The following is a 17,697-nucleotide window of genomic DNA, read 5'->3' on the forward strand; positions in this document are numbered from 1 at the left end:
AAAGTCTGTACCGATGAAGCTACATGTGCAAAGCCTGCCATCCTTCAAATCTTATCTTGTACAAACAGGTTACATGAAATTGACCAGACTCTCTCAGATGGTGGAGAATGAAATCCAAGTCTCAAGGCTGCTGCTGCAAAAGTTATAATTGACATCTACTTTTGACTCCAGGGGTTTTTGACAATTTCTTTATCAGTTTTATTAAATCAGTAATGAATTCCAATGAATAGTCATTAGATCTTAAAAGGTAGCTAGAAATTAATAAGATAAAAAAGTAACTAGCTAAATAATGCTTATTTAACTGGATAATATACAAGCATTATTCAGGTTTTCATCAAGAGATAACTTGTGTACTTGGAATGTTTATAAATGAGACTAAGGCAAAATCCTGGCAAACCAACCTAAAAATATTCACAGAATATTCACAATATTCTGATTGTGAGCTATATCATGCAATCTTTATAAGAACACATAGTGAGTAATTTGTTCAAGAATCAATGTTATTTAAGAATCAGTGATTAAGTATATTCTTATTTAGTCACAAACACTGATCTCTTTTAGTCAGAAACACTGATCTTTTTTCATATTTGTTATTTTGGTAAAGCCTAAACAGATCTTCCTTATAATAAAGTGAAGTCGCTCAGTCGTGTCCGACTCTTTGTGACCTCATGGGCAGTAGCCTGCACCAGGCTCCTCCGTCTATGGGATTTTCTAGGCCAGAGAGAGTGGGTTGCCATTTCCTTCTTCAGTCCTTATAATAAATGCACAGTGAATAGTAGCCATCATGGTCAACAAAAGAGTCCGAAATGCAGTACTTGGATGCAATCTCAAAAATGACAGAATGATCTCTGTTCATTTCCAAGGCAAACCATTCAATATCACAGTAATCCAAGTCTATGCCCCAACCAGTAATGCTGAAGAAGCTGAAGTTGAACGGTTCTATGAAGACCTACAAGACCTTTTAGAACTAACACCCAAAAAAGATGTCCTTTTCATTATAGGGGACTGGAATGCAAAAGTAGGAAGTCAAGAAACACCTGGAGTCACAGGCAACTTTGGCCTTGGAATACGGAATGAAGCAGAGCAAAGACTAATAGAGTTTTGCCAAGAAAATGCACTGGTCATAACAAACACCCTTTTCCAACAACACAAGAGAAGACTGTATACATGGACATCACCAGATGGGCAACACCGAAATCAGATTGATTATATTCTTTGCAGTCAAAGATGGAGAAACTCTATACAGTCAGCAAAAACAAGACCAGGAGCTGACTGTGGCTCAGACCATGAACTCCTTGTTGTCAAATTCAGACGTAAATTGAAGAAAGTAGGGAAAACCACTAGACCATTCAGGTATGACCTAAATCAAATCCCTTATGATTATACAGTGGAAGTGAGAAATAGATTTAAGGGCATAGATGTGATAGATAGAGTGCCTGATGAGCTATGGAATGAGGTTTGTGACATTGTACAGGAGACAGGGATCAAGACCATCCCCATGGAAAAGAAATGCAAAAAAGCAAAATGGCTGTCTGGGGAGGCCTTACAAATAGCTGTGAAAAGAAGAAGTGAAAAGCAAAGGAGAAAAGGAAAGATATAAACATCTGAATGCAGAGTTCCAAAGAAGAGCAAGAAGAGATAAGAAAGCCTTCTTCAGCAATCAATGCAAAGAAATAGAGGAAAACAACAGAATGGAAAAGACTAGAGATCTCTTCAAGAAAATCAGAGATACCAAAGGAACATTTCATGCAAAGATGGACTCGATAAAGGACAGAAATGGTATGGACCTAACAGAAGCAGAAGATATTAAGAAGAGATGGCAAGAATACACAGAAGAACTGTACAAAAAAGATCTTCACAACCAAGATAATCACGATGGTGTGATCATTCACCTAGAGCCAGACATCCTGGAATATGAAGTCAAGTGGGCCTTAGAAAGCATCACTACGAACAAAGCTAGTGGAGGTGATGGAATTCCAGTTGAGCTATTCCAAATCCTGAAAGATGATGCTGTGAAAGTGCTGCACTCAATATGCCAACAAATTTGGAAAATTCAGCAGTGGCCACAGGACTGGAAAAGGTCAGTTTTCATTCCAATCCCAAAGAAAGGCAATGCCAAAGAATGCTCAAACTACCACACAATTACACTCATCTCACACGCTAGTAAAGTAATGATCAAAATTCTCCAAGCCAGGCTTCAGCAATATGTGAACCGTGAACTTCCAGATGTTCAAGCTGGTTTTAGAAAAGGCAGAGGAACCAGAGATCAAATTGCCAACATCCGCTGGATCATGGAAAAAGCAAGAGAGTTCCAGAAAAACATCTATTTCTGCTTTATTGACTATGCCAAAGCCTTTGACTGTGTGGATCACAATAAACTATGGAAAATTCTGAAAGAGATGGGAATAGCAGACCATCTGATCTGCCTCTTGAGAAATTTGTATGCAGGTCAGGAAGCAACAGTTAGAACTGGACATGGAACAACAGACTGGTTCCATATAGGAAAAGGAGTTCGTCAAGGCCGTATATTGTCACCGTTTATTTAACTTATATGCAGAGTACATCATGAGAAATGCTGGACTGGAAGAAACACAAGCTGGAATCAAGATTGCTGGGAGAAATATCAATAACTTCAGATATGCAGATGACACCACCCTTATGGCAGAAAGTGAAGAGGAACTCAAAAGCCTCTTGATGAAAGTGAAAGTGGAGAGTGAAAAAGTTGGCTTAAAGCTCAACATTCAGAAAACAAAGATCATGGCATCCAGCCCCACCACTTCATGGGAAATAGATGGGGAAACAGTGGAAACAGTGTCAGACTTTATTTTTCTGGGCTCCAAAACCACTGCAGATGGTGATTGCAGCCATGAAATTATAAGACGCTTACTCCTTGGAAGGAAAGTTATGACCAACCTAGATAGCATATTGAAAAGCAGAGACATTACTTTGCCAACGAAGGTTCGTCTAGTCAAGGCTATGGTTTTTCCTGTGGTCATGTCTGGATATGAGAGTTGGACTGTGAAGAAGGCTGAGCGCCGAAGAATTGATGCTTTTGAACTGTGGTGTTGGAGAAGACTCTTGAGAGTCCCTTGGACTGCAAGGAGATCCAACCAGTCCATTCTGAAGGAGATCAGCCCTGGGATTTCTTTGGAAGGAATGATGCTAAAGCTGAAACTCCAGTACTTTGGCCACCTCATGCGAAGCGTTGACTCATTGGAAAAGACTCTGATGCTGGGAGCGATTGGGGTCAAGAGCAGAAGGGGACGACAGAGGATGAGATGGCTGGATGGCATCACTGACTCGATGGATGTGAGTCTGAGTGAACTCCGGGAGTTGGTGATGGACAGGGAGGCCTGGCGTGCTGTGATCCAAGGGGTCGCAGAATCGGACACGACTGAGCGACTGATCTGATCTGATCTGAATACCCTTGTCTTGGAAGGGCAGTGGTTAGATACTGTTGCATGGAAGTAATGCAATGGAAGCATGGAAGTAATCTAAACTATTTCTTTAATGTTATAAAAAGAATTTAGTTTTATTGTCCAACTTGAAAACCTTCAGAAACCATGATAATACCTATATATATCACTTTTTATAGAGTCGTTTATACTTTTATAGTAAAAAAATAGAAACAGTTTGGTTTTTTTCCTAATGATAATAGTACACATAATAATCTATGTGGTGAAATAAAATATAAGAACAAGAGAAAATCTATCTGGTGGATTTCTCATGATCAGAATTTTCCCATTTGTAAAAAGTTACTATTTCTTTTTAATTAAAAAAAATTTAAACAATAAAATTATACATTTCTGGTATTTATTTCTGTGTGTTTTGACAAACATAGAGCCATGGTCTGAAAATCCATCAATATCTCATTTAGTCAGTCAGGGCTATCCCTAGTTGCTCTGAAGGGCTGAACTGTACCCACCACCACCAATTCATACGTTCAAGTCCAAACACTCAGTTGCTCAGAATGTGACCATATTTGGAGATAGGGTCTATAAAGAGGTAATTAAGGTAAAGTGTGGCCATAGTGGCAGGCTCTAGTCCAATATGATTGGTGTCCTTAAAAGAAGAGGCATTTAGCACATGGACACAAAGAGAAAGAAGACTATATGAAGACCAAGGAGAAGACAGTCACCCACAAGCAAGGGGAAAAAAAATGCAAGAAAAACAAACTTGGTGACCCCTCGATCTTGGATTTCCAGCCTTCTGAATCATGAGAAATGAAATTTCTGTTGCTTTAAGCCATCTGTTTGTGCATTCTTAGTCTCTTCCGTCACATCTGACTCTGTGCGACCCTATGGACTGTAGCCTGCCAGGTTCTTCTGTCCATTGGATTCTCCAGGCAAGAATACTGGAGTGGGTTGTCATTCCCTCCTCCATGGGATTTTCCTGTCCCAGGGATCAAACCTGTGTCTCCTATGTCTCCTGCTTTGGCAAGCAGGTTCTTTACCACTAGCACCACCTTAAGCCATCCAGTCTGTGATAATTTTTTTTTTTAACTACTGTCTTAGAAAACATGCACTCCCCCTGGGGTAATTAAGGCAGGTGTCTAGTGACCCAGAGTATGAAAGCCTAAAGAGGTGGCTGTTGGTTTGAAAAATACACTGTAAGGCGAGCTGGTTTACTGTCTCTAGGAATTGGTTCACTCTGGAAGAGACAGACCCTCTGTGATCAGCAAGACACTGGGTACCAAAGCATCAAAACAGAGAAAATAAAAACACGGTAATAGAATTGTTCCCTTGTCTCAAAAGAAAAAAAAAAATCAGAACAAATTTTTGAAAGCACACTAGTTTGAAGAAGAAAATAGAGAAGTCTTGTCAGGAAACCTATATATCTTAAACAAAACCATTTCTATAAATCAAAATGACCACCAAAAGACTTATTACAGCTTTCACTTTCAAGTGGACTCATTCCCAAATGCTATATATCTGCTGTAAAATGACAGAAAACACAATGTTTCTATTAAACCATGGCAAATGTTTGCCTCAGCTTAATTCATCCTGATAAAAAATCTCATTATTTTGAAGACATATCTTTATTTTTGATACTGAAACAAAACCTAAAAAATAATATAATATTCTTAGCATAAGTGTAAGTCCTGCTAAAGAAATATATTCCCATGATATTTTATTTAAATCTGCTTTTTATGGAATGATGCTTGTGGCTCAGCAGAAAGAAGAATTCATCCAAACTCCCAAATACTTGATATTTAAATAATTTCACATACTCTTTGTTCAATCTATTATTCAATTCTCGGCATTTAGCTGTGGAGGTAAATCAATACTGTGTGTGTATGTATGTACAGGGACTTGGAGTGTGGGGGCATTTCCTGTAAGAGAAGGCTTCTCAGAGAAGACACCCTGACTCAGTCTGAAAGGATATCTAGTAGCAGGACAGGTCAAAAAAAATTTTTATGAAATAAGCAGAGGGAGCAATGTTTGCAAAGATATGCAAAAAAGGAGATAACACTGGACTCACGAGTAGCTTTTTTGGGTCAGAATATGGGAATTCTTGGGGGAATTAAGAAGAAAGAATTTGGGCTGGTGTGTAAGAGCAGGATACTGGTGACTTTGTGTCATGACAAAAAAAAAATCTGAATTCCATTCTGAAGGCAATGAGAGTTACTGAGGGATTTAAATAAAGTAGAGATTGGTCATAGTTGGATGTTAGAAAGTACAAACGGGTGGATAGCAGATAGTAGTGATTAGTGGAGTGGAATAGACTGAAACTGGAATTTTCAAAATCCAAGAAAAAAAAATGTGGGACATACAAAATCAGAGTTGGATGAATAATAATGACAAATAAGTGGAGACAACTGGAGAAATATAAGAACATACTCTCAATAATGTTTTGCACCAAGTTAATGTGGAGGTGAGAAGGGGGAAGGAGGATTGAAGAATGACTCCTTGGCTTCTGTGTGAGACCAAACAGACATTAATGACTAAAATAGGGAACATAGGAAAAGAAATAGAGTTTGAAAGAAGATTGGAATTTAATTCTAAATATGCTAATGTTGAGTTTCTGTAGCAAATGGATGCTCACTCAACTTATAAACCTGTTCTCCTTGCCTTCCTTTATTACAGAGGCCAAATTTAAACACTCGGTTTTATTAGCCTCCCTAGCAACCAAGGTTATCTGCCTGACAATCATCTAGCTGATGAACGACATGTCCAAAACTATTTCCTATGCCATTCCTTCCTTCTTCCTATCCTGAATGAGAGAGGTTATTCCAGAAGCATAGATGGCAAGTAGCAAGGAAACCCCTTAGTCCTTGAATTTAGCAGTGTCAGAGTTGAAGAATCTGTGCCATGACTATCTATCTCCTCTATTAAGTCATCTGACAAGTGAAAGTTACTCAGTCATGTCTGACTCTTTGCAACCCCATGGACTAAACATTCCATGGAATTCTCTAGGCCAGAATACTGGAGGGGGTAACCTTTCCCTTTTCTAGGTGATCTTCCCAACCCAGGGATGGAACCCAGCTCTTCTGCATTGCAGGCAGATTCTTTATCAGCTGAGCCACAAGGGAAGCCCCAAAATACTGGAGTGGGTAGCCTATCCCTTCTCCATGAGATCTTCCCAGCCCAGGAATCAAACTGGGGTCTCCTGCATTGCAGGCATATTCTTTACCAACTGAGCTATCTGGGAAGCCTATTAAGTCAAAAGCAAAAGCAAAAATCTCAGACTTTTCTGCTTTCTTGCATTCCAATGCATATCTAACCCTATTTTCCATTGGAGTAGGATTTTCTAATGGAAATGTCCAGAAGCTGTTGGGTTGGCTCTGCCTGCTTCTCCCGCCTTGGCCATCACCACCAGGACCACATGAGACTGAAACCATTGACTCTAGTCATCCAGAACCCTACTCCAGGGCAGTCACTGCCAAATGCAAAAAATCAACACAAGACTAGGTCTCATGGTTCCCAAAGGCTAGTTCTGTTCTTAAACCTAGAATTGGCTGACTTCACAAAAATTTCCTAAGGATATTATTTAAAATGTAGGCCCCATCCTCAGTGATTCCCATCTAGCAGGGCTGGAATGAATCCCAGAATCAATCACTCTTTTACATGATTCTGATGATTAACTAGATGTAGTCTGTCAGTGCATGAATTTGACTGGAGAGTCTCATTTGAAAATTTAATGCCACCTAATTTTACCATCTCTCACAGTCCCACCATTTATAAAATGTAACTCCATCTGAATACCAGTCCTATCCCATAATGCTTTCTCCTTTGTCTCCATTAGTCCTCATGCTGCTGTGTTTTCCTCCCAAAAGTTTAAATATGCTTTCAATCTTCATTCTATTTGAAAAACAAAACCCGTGCACCCTCACCTTCAAAGATTCAAAGAACGCTTTGTGACCTTGACCTGAGTACGGAATTTCTCTAAAAGGAAACCACTCACTTTGCAGCTTTCCCCAAGGAGAGATATCTTTTTCCAATGCCCCATAAAACACAAGGCCAAAAATTAAAGTTATCTTCCTTCTAAATCCCCAATGTTGCTTCCATACAGTGATTTATTTTTCCATGTTGTAAAAACATCTTGGCTCATGACATTTAACTTATAGCCCTGGGTCATCCATGTAGGAGGTCTGATTTCTATATTTATTGAAGACTTCAGTCATGGATTTCAAAGTCATCTTCTCTAGAGCTTTATCTTGTAATCTTGTATAAACGTAACAATCATGTAAAAGCCCTACCCAATAATTGAGCTTTAAAATCCATGTCTCATCTTCATCAAACTTTATTTCCACATCACCTCAGAACAATATGGTGATAACACTACCTGGAACTATTCTTAGAAATTGTAGGTGCCAGTATTTTTCTATGTGACCCCAACTTTTCTTTGAATGTTCAAGTATCTGATGCTCTCACTCCCACTATTATTGCATTTTTTATTTCTATAGTGATGTTAAGGAGTTCAAGTGCTTACTAAAAACCTGGCATTTGTCTTCTGAGTAATTATTATGGCCCGTCTACACAGGCCTTTGTCCTAGTGTATGGGTCATGGGTACTTAGAGAAATGGCTTTGGTTCCCAGAGCTGAAGATGAAGAGTTAAGTTCATGTCTGAAATGCTAGCAGAGTCCTATTACAAGCAATCTCAGGCCCCAAGCACAACCCAAGCATTTTCCTGCATAAATTTGCTGTGTAAACAGTTTCAATGGCAACAGCCATTTCCTAACTCCCTGATGGTCCAGGAAGTCCAGTCAAGAGCTGATTTCATGGCTTTGTTCTCCTTTGAGGGTGATCAGCCATACTGGGCAATAAATACAACTATTAGGGATCATTTTGTCTGGCAGACCTCAATTTCTGTAGAAACTATTAAACTGAGATATATAATGTCCCTGCTGAGGTGATCAGGGTCAGGGACTAGATGTTTCATTAAGAATCAAGTGTAAGTGGGCTGTGCTCTGGTTCAGAAGCAACCATGCAGGGTAACAGAAGAGAGATTATTAGGGGAGTTTTGAATGGCAGATCATGCATCGCCTGGAGTTGACAATGTATTCTCTACTGGCATATCGCTTCCCTTCTGATAAATCTGAGGAAAATTATCTGCTTGTAGTGAAAAGTCACTGATGTGCTTAATAATAATGCTTAAATAATAATAATAATGCTTAAATTATTTACTTCTAGGAATGGGTGGAGGTTACAGTCTGTTCCTTTAAAGTTCTACATTTCACATCTATATTTCAATTTATCCTATCATGATTTCTTACTAATATATACTAAGAACTGAAAATACAAAGATGAAAGAGAACTTTATGTGTTCCATGTTTAGAGGGGCTGTCATTAGCTCTTGTAAATTTACCTTGGTTTGAGTGACAAGAGACACAAACCTATAAGCTCTTATAACAGCAGAAGTGCTTTTTAAGTATCAAAGCACAATGCAAACATCCTTTATCAAGTTTCCTTGGTCTCTCTTAGGTAGACTGGAACATTTTTTTCTTAACCACATTTCTTCTGTTACTGGAACATTTTTATTTTAACCACAACTACCATTTCTTTGTATCCAACTAGAACTTGGAACCCTCTCTACAAAATAGCTTTCTTGATTCTATCATATCATAATAAAATTTCAAAAGGAAAAATTCTATCAAATATCTATACTCAAATATATCAAATAAATGTTATTACTGCATATTAGACTAATTTCATCCTTACCAACTTATATTTTAAACATTGAACTTTCCTATTGAGAACAATGTGAATGGTAAATTGAATATTACACAGTTAATATAATCACAGGACTGATATGGATAATTTTTTAGATCTGATGTGTGGTTTATTGATCTAGTTGTTTCAGTCTAAATAGAAAATAGATTATAACTAATATACTTCTCCATTTGTGTCTTTCAGTGGCTTAGTTAAATTGATTCTCCAAGAAGACAGTTTCAAATCAATGGGGGCCAGTTTTCTCCTGATATCCTAGAAAGCATAGAATTCTCTGGGTAAGATTTAACTAACCAGTGTAAATATGCTACAGGATTCTAAATCTGAGACTAAATTACACACTTCAGTTCTTTACAGTAGCCTGTGTTCACCTCTAGCACAAATCTAGTCATTGTACCACAGTGTATAAGGACAAGAGAAAATAGTTCACTCTAAAACATTAAGCAAAAATAAAAGAGCAGATCAAAATCATTACACAATGTTTAAACAGAACTGAATTTATTAAACAATAAGGATCAGAATGAGAAAAATATCTTACCATCTGCTGGCAAGCAGCCTGAGCTGAAAGATAGATCATCAATAGCTATGACTTCATCCTGAGCTGAAATCATCTGGCCTTGAAAAATAACCTGGACAAGAAAAATAAACAAAAATAAAGAACAAGGAACAGTATTTTCTTACAGTCTTGTAGCACAGAGTCTATAAATAAACATGATACTTCCTAGAAGCACATGGGTGACCATGCCAATTCCAAGTGGAGAGAGATCTATACTTTGAAGAACAAAAAAATGCCTGGATGGGAGGGGAGTTGGAGGGAGATTAGATAAATGTATATGTATGGCTGAGTCCCTTTGCTGTCCACCTGAAACTATCACAACATTGTTAATTGGCTATACTCCAATACAAAATAAAAAGTTTAAAAACAAAACAAACAAACAAAAAACACCTGAACCAAAAAATGTACAGTCTTCTCTGTATCTCACATGTTTAGAATAGGTTAGGTAACATATTTGTGAAATGAATCAACAGCCACCTGGTTTCTTCCCCATCTTCCATGTTTGGTTCCTATGCATTCATACTACTTAGCATTTACCAGTTCTGGGAGCCTCACTCCATCTTAAGCTCTGGTTCTCAGTATTTTGCATCATTAAGCAAAAATAAAGAGCAGATCAAAGTCATTACCTCTGGTTCTCTGAATTTTACTCGCAGCCCCATCTTGAACGCCCTTGTCCTATCCTCCTGCACATTTTCTGCCATTATCTAAACATAGCCCGGGACACTGATTGGAAATCATTGTTTGGTGACTTACTGTTAAAATGACCGAATGTTGTACTGTGATGGGAGGCCAGCTCAAGTCTCCACCAAGAGGAAATACTCTAGCATAATGAATCTGAGAAACTTGGAAAGATCAAATAATCCTAATTACTTAAATCAATGGCTTCCCTAGTGGCTCAGACAATAAAGCATCTGTCTGCAATGCAGGAGACTCAGATTCGATCCCTGGGTTGGGAAGATGCCCTGGAGAAGGAAATGGCAGCCACTCCAGTATTCTTGCCTGGAAAATCCCATGGATTGCGGAGCCTGGTAGGCTACCGTCCATGGGGTCGCAAAGACTCGGACACAACTGAGCGACTTCACTTTCACTTAAATCAATAAAACATTGGTGTATTGGTAGAGAGTATTTTCCTGTCCTCACTAATGAATATCAATAATGTGTGAGGCTTAATTCATGGATGCATTAAACCTGTGTGCATGACTCAACCTTATTCATAATGTAAACATTATTTCAAGACATCACACTGGTTCTTAGCTTAACAGTTGGTCTGTATCACAAACCTTAGCAGATCATTTTGCTGTCCTGCATTTTCTTTTGTTTCTGTACAACGTGATGTCCTAATATATTTCCTTTTAAGCCAGAGATTGTCTACTAGTCTATTAAAAACGTGATGAAAAATGTCCATAATGTATCCAGTGAACTGCCAATATATAGCCCTAAGAAAGTCATCCTCTCTTGACATAAATTAGAATAACCATGCAACTAGTTACAAGTCAGGACCATGATGAAAAAAGTCTATCAAAAATTGTGATATAGGGATGGCTTCATATGAAGGTAGCATAGCATAGTGTGTATGCTCAACCGTGTCTGACTCTTTGCGACCCCATGGACTGCAGCCTGCCAGGCTCCTCTGTCCATGGGATTCTTCAGGCAAGAATACTGGAGTGGGTTGCCATTTCCTGCTCTAAGGGATCTTCCCGACTCAAGAATTGAACCCATGTCTCCTGCACTGCGAAGCAGATTCCTCACCACTGAGCTACCTGAGAAGCCCCCATAGCATAGTGATTAAAGTGTATATTTGGAATCAGATTACTTGAATTTAGATCCCAGATACACCACTTCCCAGCAGGAAGACCCTGGAGAAGTTACTTAACACTTCTGTGCCTCAGTTTCTTTCTTTGTAAAAAGGTACTGATAAGAATAGTTATTACCTATATGATAAGGTGCATGCAAGGTAACAAACGAGTCATCACTTATACAACTGCACTTGACCTATATAGTTGGCATTAAATGTCAGCTATTATGGCATAGAGTTATTAAAATATTTAAGCTACTGTATAGTGTTTACTAATTAAAAATCTACTCTGCACAGATTAACTTTATTCTTCTTGAAAGCCTATTCATATAGATACAGTCCCTAGTTCCTGTTGAACTGAACACTTACCTATAGCAGCCACATTTAAAAAAAATTTTTTTTTTAATTTTTAAAATCTTAAATATATTGTATTGGTTCTGCCACACATCAACATGAATCCACCACGGGCGTACACGTGTTCCCCATCCTGAACCCCCCTCCCACCTCCCTCCCTGTACCATCCCACCGAGTCATCCCAGTGCACCAGCAGTTGAAATGCAATTATTTTAGTATAATTGAAAACATTTCTATAGTATTACAATGATCAAGGATAACCAAAAATTAATATCTGGATACTAGGATTTCAAGGTGTCATAAGGTACTTGCAGCAGCCACATTTAAAGAGAAAAGTGGAAATAAGTGTTGACCAGTCTCTCTTCTCCTCCACGCTCTCCCCACAAACCCATTCATCTTTAGGACTTTAACTGTCACCCAGGCTCATGAATACATGTTTACATCAGGAATGTCAACCTCTTTCTCTTGAGCTCTCCTTCCCCATCTCTACCATCTGTTGAATATTTTCAGTCAGGTGACACGAAGTCACTTCTAATTCAAGATGTTCTTTCCTCTCAACTTGGACCTCTGCCCTAACGCTCATCCTCTGAAAATGGTACCAGGAGACTGCCATCTGCAATGCTCAAAACTCCAAAATGACCTTTGGAATCACTTTCTCCCCCAGTCATGTCCAATCCATCAAGATGTATTTAACCCTCTTTCCTTTCCATTGCTATTTCCTCTCCTACATCTTCACACCTGATCTAATGAAGTAGCTTTTATGTTATTTATTTGGCTCTGCCAGGCCTCAGTTGCGGCATGCAAATTCCTAGGTGCAATATGCAGGATCTAGTTCCCTTCCCAGGGATTGAACCACAGGCCCCCTGCATTGGAAGCTTGGAATTTTAACCACTGGACCACCCAGGGAAGTCCTGCAGTAGCTTTTAAATTACCTTCTTACCTTCAAGCCTCTCTTCAGAGTTTGCAATATGTGTGTTTATTTATTCGATTCAGTTAAATTATAGATTAACTTGGTATAGCTGAAGAGAAGCTAGTATGAAAATCGGCCGTCATTTAAGCCCACTGGCACTGCAAGAGCAAAGGGAAAAGAAGTGCTTCTCTAATTGTAGGGAAATTACTTGTGGATCTACGTAGCTAGGAAACAAAAGACCCACCAGGTACAAGGAGATAATCCAGTTAAATGTATTTAAACAAAAAGTTTCCAGGGATTTTGGTTGGGATCCTGAAAAGAGGGATGGGTGAATTATCTAAAGAATGTGGAAAGTGAGTGAAGTTGCTCAATCATGTCCAACTCTTTGTGACCCCCATGAACTGTAGCCTGCCAGGCTCCTCCATCAGTGGGATTTTCCAGGCAAGAATACTGGAGTGGGTTACCATTTCTTTCTCCAAGGGACCTTCCTGACCCAGGGATCGAACCTGGGTCTCCCGCACTGCAGGCTGGCTCTTTACTGTCTGAGCCACCAGGGAAGCCCTTAAAGAATGTGGAAACCCATGATAATTTTTTAAAAACCAGGCCCTATAGTCAGAGGCTGTTTGTGATATGGTAATTGCATTTCTAAGAGACGTGATTAACATTCTTTGTTTTCTCCAAAACTTAGTCAAATAACCTTTTCCAAATACCCAACTCATTTTTTTATGTGAAGTTTTTTCTTCATTTAGGTGAAGTTAAAAAAAAAAAAAAAAAGATAGGGACTTCCCTGGCAGTCCAGTGGTTAGGACTCTGTGCTTCCACTGCAGGGGACAAGGATTTGATTCCTGATCAAGCAACTAAGACTGAGTGCCTCAGGGGCACAGCCAAAATAAAGAAAAGAAAACAACAGCCAAGTAGCAAAATGAAAGCAGATCACAGCGTGGATAATGAAGTTAGAAGCTTGACACCATCACGTAAGTCAGGTATGGCCTGCACTGATGCAATGGAAAACATGAGACAAATTCCTTTCACCTCAAACATTTTAAGAGAAGATGGCTTGGAAGGGAGGCTTTGTGCTTGAAATACTCGATTTAAATCTTCAATGAAATTTTTATGGCAGGTGAATAATGAATAGAAACTCACTTGGATTATACTAGTAACGACATGAACAGAAACCCTTGCGTCTATATCTTCGGTATGAGAATTTTCCTAATTAGCAGTATGCATTTAATGGTCTTTTTCAAGAAAATATATAAAACACAAGAAAATGACAGTAGTGTTTTCATCGTCATGTGTTCACACAGTAAGTATTCTTGAATTAAAAGATAAAATGTCTCAAATTATGATTTTGAAAAGTTTGAGAGTAGCAGTAAGTTAATAATTTACATTCATCATTATTAACCACATCTTTTGTTTGTATTAATAAAGCCTATTGTTTCTGAATGGGAGAGTGATGAGAAGTCTCGGGCATTTCTAAGTGGAATATCAGAGAAATGACAAGTAGATAATAGCATATTAAAAATGCTTCAGTATTGTCTTAAAATTCAGGCACTGATTTCAAGAATCCAGACATTCAATTTGGAAACAACAGTCAATGATATACTTAGTAACATAGTATTTATTCCTTCCTACCCATAAAACCAATAGGGGAAGTCCCTTCAAGAACCAGAAAAAAACAGGGATGAGGGGAGATTACATCTGAATTTGAGGCTAAATTTCTACTATACGTTTAGCCTGGTTTATTCTTTGCTTCTATGAATATTTTAAGACAAGAGTAAAATTAATTGCTTTTGTCTGCAATCTTGAGAAATGTGATCGCAGTTCATTAGCACCATGCAATGCATAATAATGTTTCATCTAACACAGTAGACAAAGGATTCTTTAACAAGTCACATCAGATCTGACCAAATCTAGAGGTTGGATTTTTTTTCTATATTTTATAAATTCTTACACGGCTTTATTAGATAAAAAATTATCGTGGCTCAGTGACTGACTGAGATCTGAAATCAAGCTATCCTATGTTCTAATCTTGTATGGGATTTGGTAAATTATTTCATTCTCTATAGCTTACAATCCTCTGGACTTCCCTGGTGCTCCAGTGGCTGAGACTTCACCTTCCAATGCAGGGGGCCTGGGTTTAATCCCTGGTTGGGGAACTAAGATGCCATTTGCCTCAGGACCAAAAAACCAAAACATGAAACAGATGCAGTATTGTAATAAATTCAGTAAAGAATTTAAACATGGTCCACATCAAAACATCTTTAAAAAATAAAGCTTACAATCCTCATGTGAACAATGGGGTAAATGATAGTTGAGAGGACTGCCATGAAGGGCCAATAAGATAGTATACATGAAGGACTAAATGCAATTCTTTACACACAGTAAGCACTCAATCAAAACTAGATGTTATTCTTTAAACACCTTCAGAAATTTTTTGAAACACTGCCATCTCTGTGGACTAAATGCATAAACACCATTCCTAGTTTATACAGCAGCAGTCTCTCAGAAATTAACATACACTTCAGGTTAACAAGGGATGGATCTAGTTAGCCCTTTACAGGTGAAGGTGACAAAGTCTCCACACAAGAGCCAGATCCAGAGGCTTTCTCAGAAACCCATGCTAAGCCAGAGTCCAGCTGGGACTAAAATCTATGTAAGTATTTCTAAAGCAAGCATGAATGACTTTAAAACTATCAAGGCAGCATGCATGGGAAACTGCCAAGAAATAGAATAATTCTAGGAGACTTGTAAATTGATAAGGCAGCAGATACTGTCTGGAGACGCTGATTACAAAATGCCCCCAAATAAACCTCTTTCTAAAGCTTTTCAGGAAAGGGCTACTACATAGTGGCCTGCAGTACTAAAGTACAGCACATCTCTGTGGCCCAGCTCAACAAAAGCAAATGAGTATCTGTTCACTTGCTGACAGAACAGAGCTAAAACATACCTGCAGATCTTAAAGATCGGTGTAGCCAGAGGATCCCATGAGAGTCATACAGTTTCCTAATTTTTAGCAATGCCTTTAAGGTAGAAGCACTGTTTTTGTATCAGCAATGAAGGATTTTGAGAATCAAATTAATATGCTCCATGGGCATCTGTTTTGGTGGAAGACACTGCTGCATTTTAAAGCACTCAGGTGAATAATCTCACTTCTTCTGCTATAGCTGAATTGCCCTGGAGATAATCTATTTGGGAATTTAAAGTTTTATAGTTAGCTACTACACATATTTAATCATCAACCCCCACAAAATGCTATTTGGGAATGGACAGCTGAGAAAAGCAAAGAATTTATCCTAAAACGCTTAACTTACAAGTAGCCGGTTCCCGCTACTTGTATCCAACATCAAATCTCTTGTCGTGCTACTAATAAAGACCTTGACCAAAGTATTTTTTTTGGTTGTAGTTTTAGTTGCTAAGTCATGTCTGACTCTTTTGTGACAGGTTCCTCTGTGCATGGGATTTTCCAGGCAAGAACACTGGAGTAGGTTGTCATTTCCTTCTCCAGGGGATCTCCCTGGACCCAGGGCTCAAATCCACATCTCCTGCATTGACAGGCAGACTCTGCACTAAAATAAGAAGGCACAATGCTTGACAAAGATAGCTTAAGACTTTTTTTTTTTAAATCACCCACTCTGTTTCAAAGTCAGAAAAGGTGTATAAATACCGATAAAGTTTACACACAGACAAGAGTCCCATAGCAGTCCTTAAGGTTTAGACAAGCGTGCAGACAGAGGGACTTCAGCAAGCTCATCCTTCAGCATCTAGTCAGTGTCCCCTCAGAGGCACTCTTGGCTCTCTTTTGTTGCTATTGTTGTTACAGAAAAGAGACAAACACAGGGAAGTAAGAAAATAAAGTAATAATATAATAAATAAACTAGAAATGTCTCCTTTAGTTAATGACACCTGAACATCCACAACAAATCGGATGCATTCTTGTTGTCTGGGGTTCTCACTCTGCAGAGCACTCCCCACCAAGGCAGGAACTCAAGATGTCTTGTCCCTGTGCCTGGGGAGTCCTTTATAGGAAGACTTAAATGCCTGATGGCTTAAAATACCACACACACACACACACACACACACACAATACTGGATTTCAAGAGGATACAAAGCCTCAAATGACAGAATTATGCTTCCAGCTGTACAGTTCTCCTCAAGTCATCATCCAGGAGTCACCTAACTATCTACTAAATGATTTTCTTTCATCTTCTTTGGATTCCCATTTGATTTTACAAAAGGCTGAAAATTCTGAACTTCAGTGATTTTATGACAGATCAATTAAGAATATGTGCCATTCTTATATCTTATCATTCAATTTTAGTAATAGAGGTCTTGTTCATTCTCCCATATTCCCTCTTAGCCACTCAAAATTCAATACAATTTACTCTCTATATTAAGGCAAGTGCTAAATCTATCACATATCAGATGATTTTCTATAGAATGATTCTATAGAATAAGATGATTTTCTATTCTATATCAAAATTATAAAATTATTATATTATTCTAATAATAGATGATAAAGGAAACCTACCTGGGCTAAATTGAGTCACAAACCAGGTTTAAAAAGCCTATTTGTTCAGAATAAAATGTTTTAAGATCCCTTTTTTAACAGGAAAATTTTGCTTGGCTGCCCAAAATGTTAAAGTATGCACTATTTTTCTAAGAACTTCTATAATAGTTATTAGATTATAATTTCCATCATACATAAGTTTTATTAGGCTGCATAAATAAATGTCTTTTATAGGCTTACATTGGCTTTAATTCTCAAAATTATTTTGGAAGATGAAGGCTGTATTGAATAATTTGAGTTTAACCATGAAATGAACATGACAATGATTCCACTTCAGCAGCATTTGGTATTAGTATTGAAAACAGTCTATGTTCTCATTACCCAAGACAATCCTGTTCTCTCAA

At 38.3% G+C, this 17,697-nt stretch overlaps 1 protein-coding gene across 7 annotated transcripts in view; it reads right to left on the reverse strand.

The window, feature by feature from the left end:
- Positions 1-17,697, reverse strand: part of MALRD1 (MAM and LDL receptor class A domain containing 1) — a 743,525-nt gene that overhangs the window by 530,236 nt on the left and 195,592 nt on the right. For all 7 annotated transcript variants that reach the window (XM_044928177.2, XM_044928178.2, XM_044928176.2 and 4 more), the window contains one exon: positions 9,710-9,800. In XM_044928177.2, the coding sequence (XP_044784112.2) occupies positions 9,710-9,800 (91 nt within the window). The remainder of the gene's footprint in view (positions 1-9,709; positions 9,801-17,697) is intronic.

The sequence above is a fragment of the Bubalus bubalis genome, chromosome 14 (genome assembly GCF_019923935.1).
Source record: "Bubalus bubalis isolate 160015118507 breed Murrah chromosome 14, NDDB_SH_1, whole genome shotgun sequence".
Classification (NCBI taxonomy): Eukaryota; Metazoa; Chordata; class Mammalia; order Artiodactyla; family Bovidae; genus Bubalus; species Bubalus bubalis.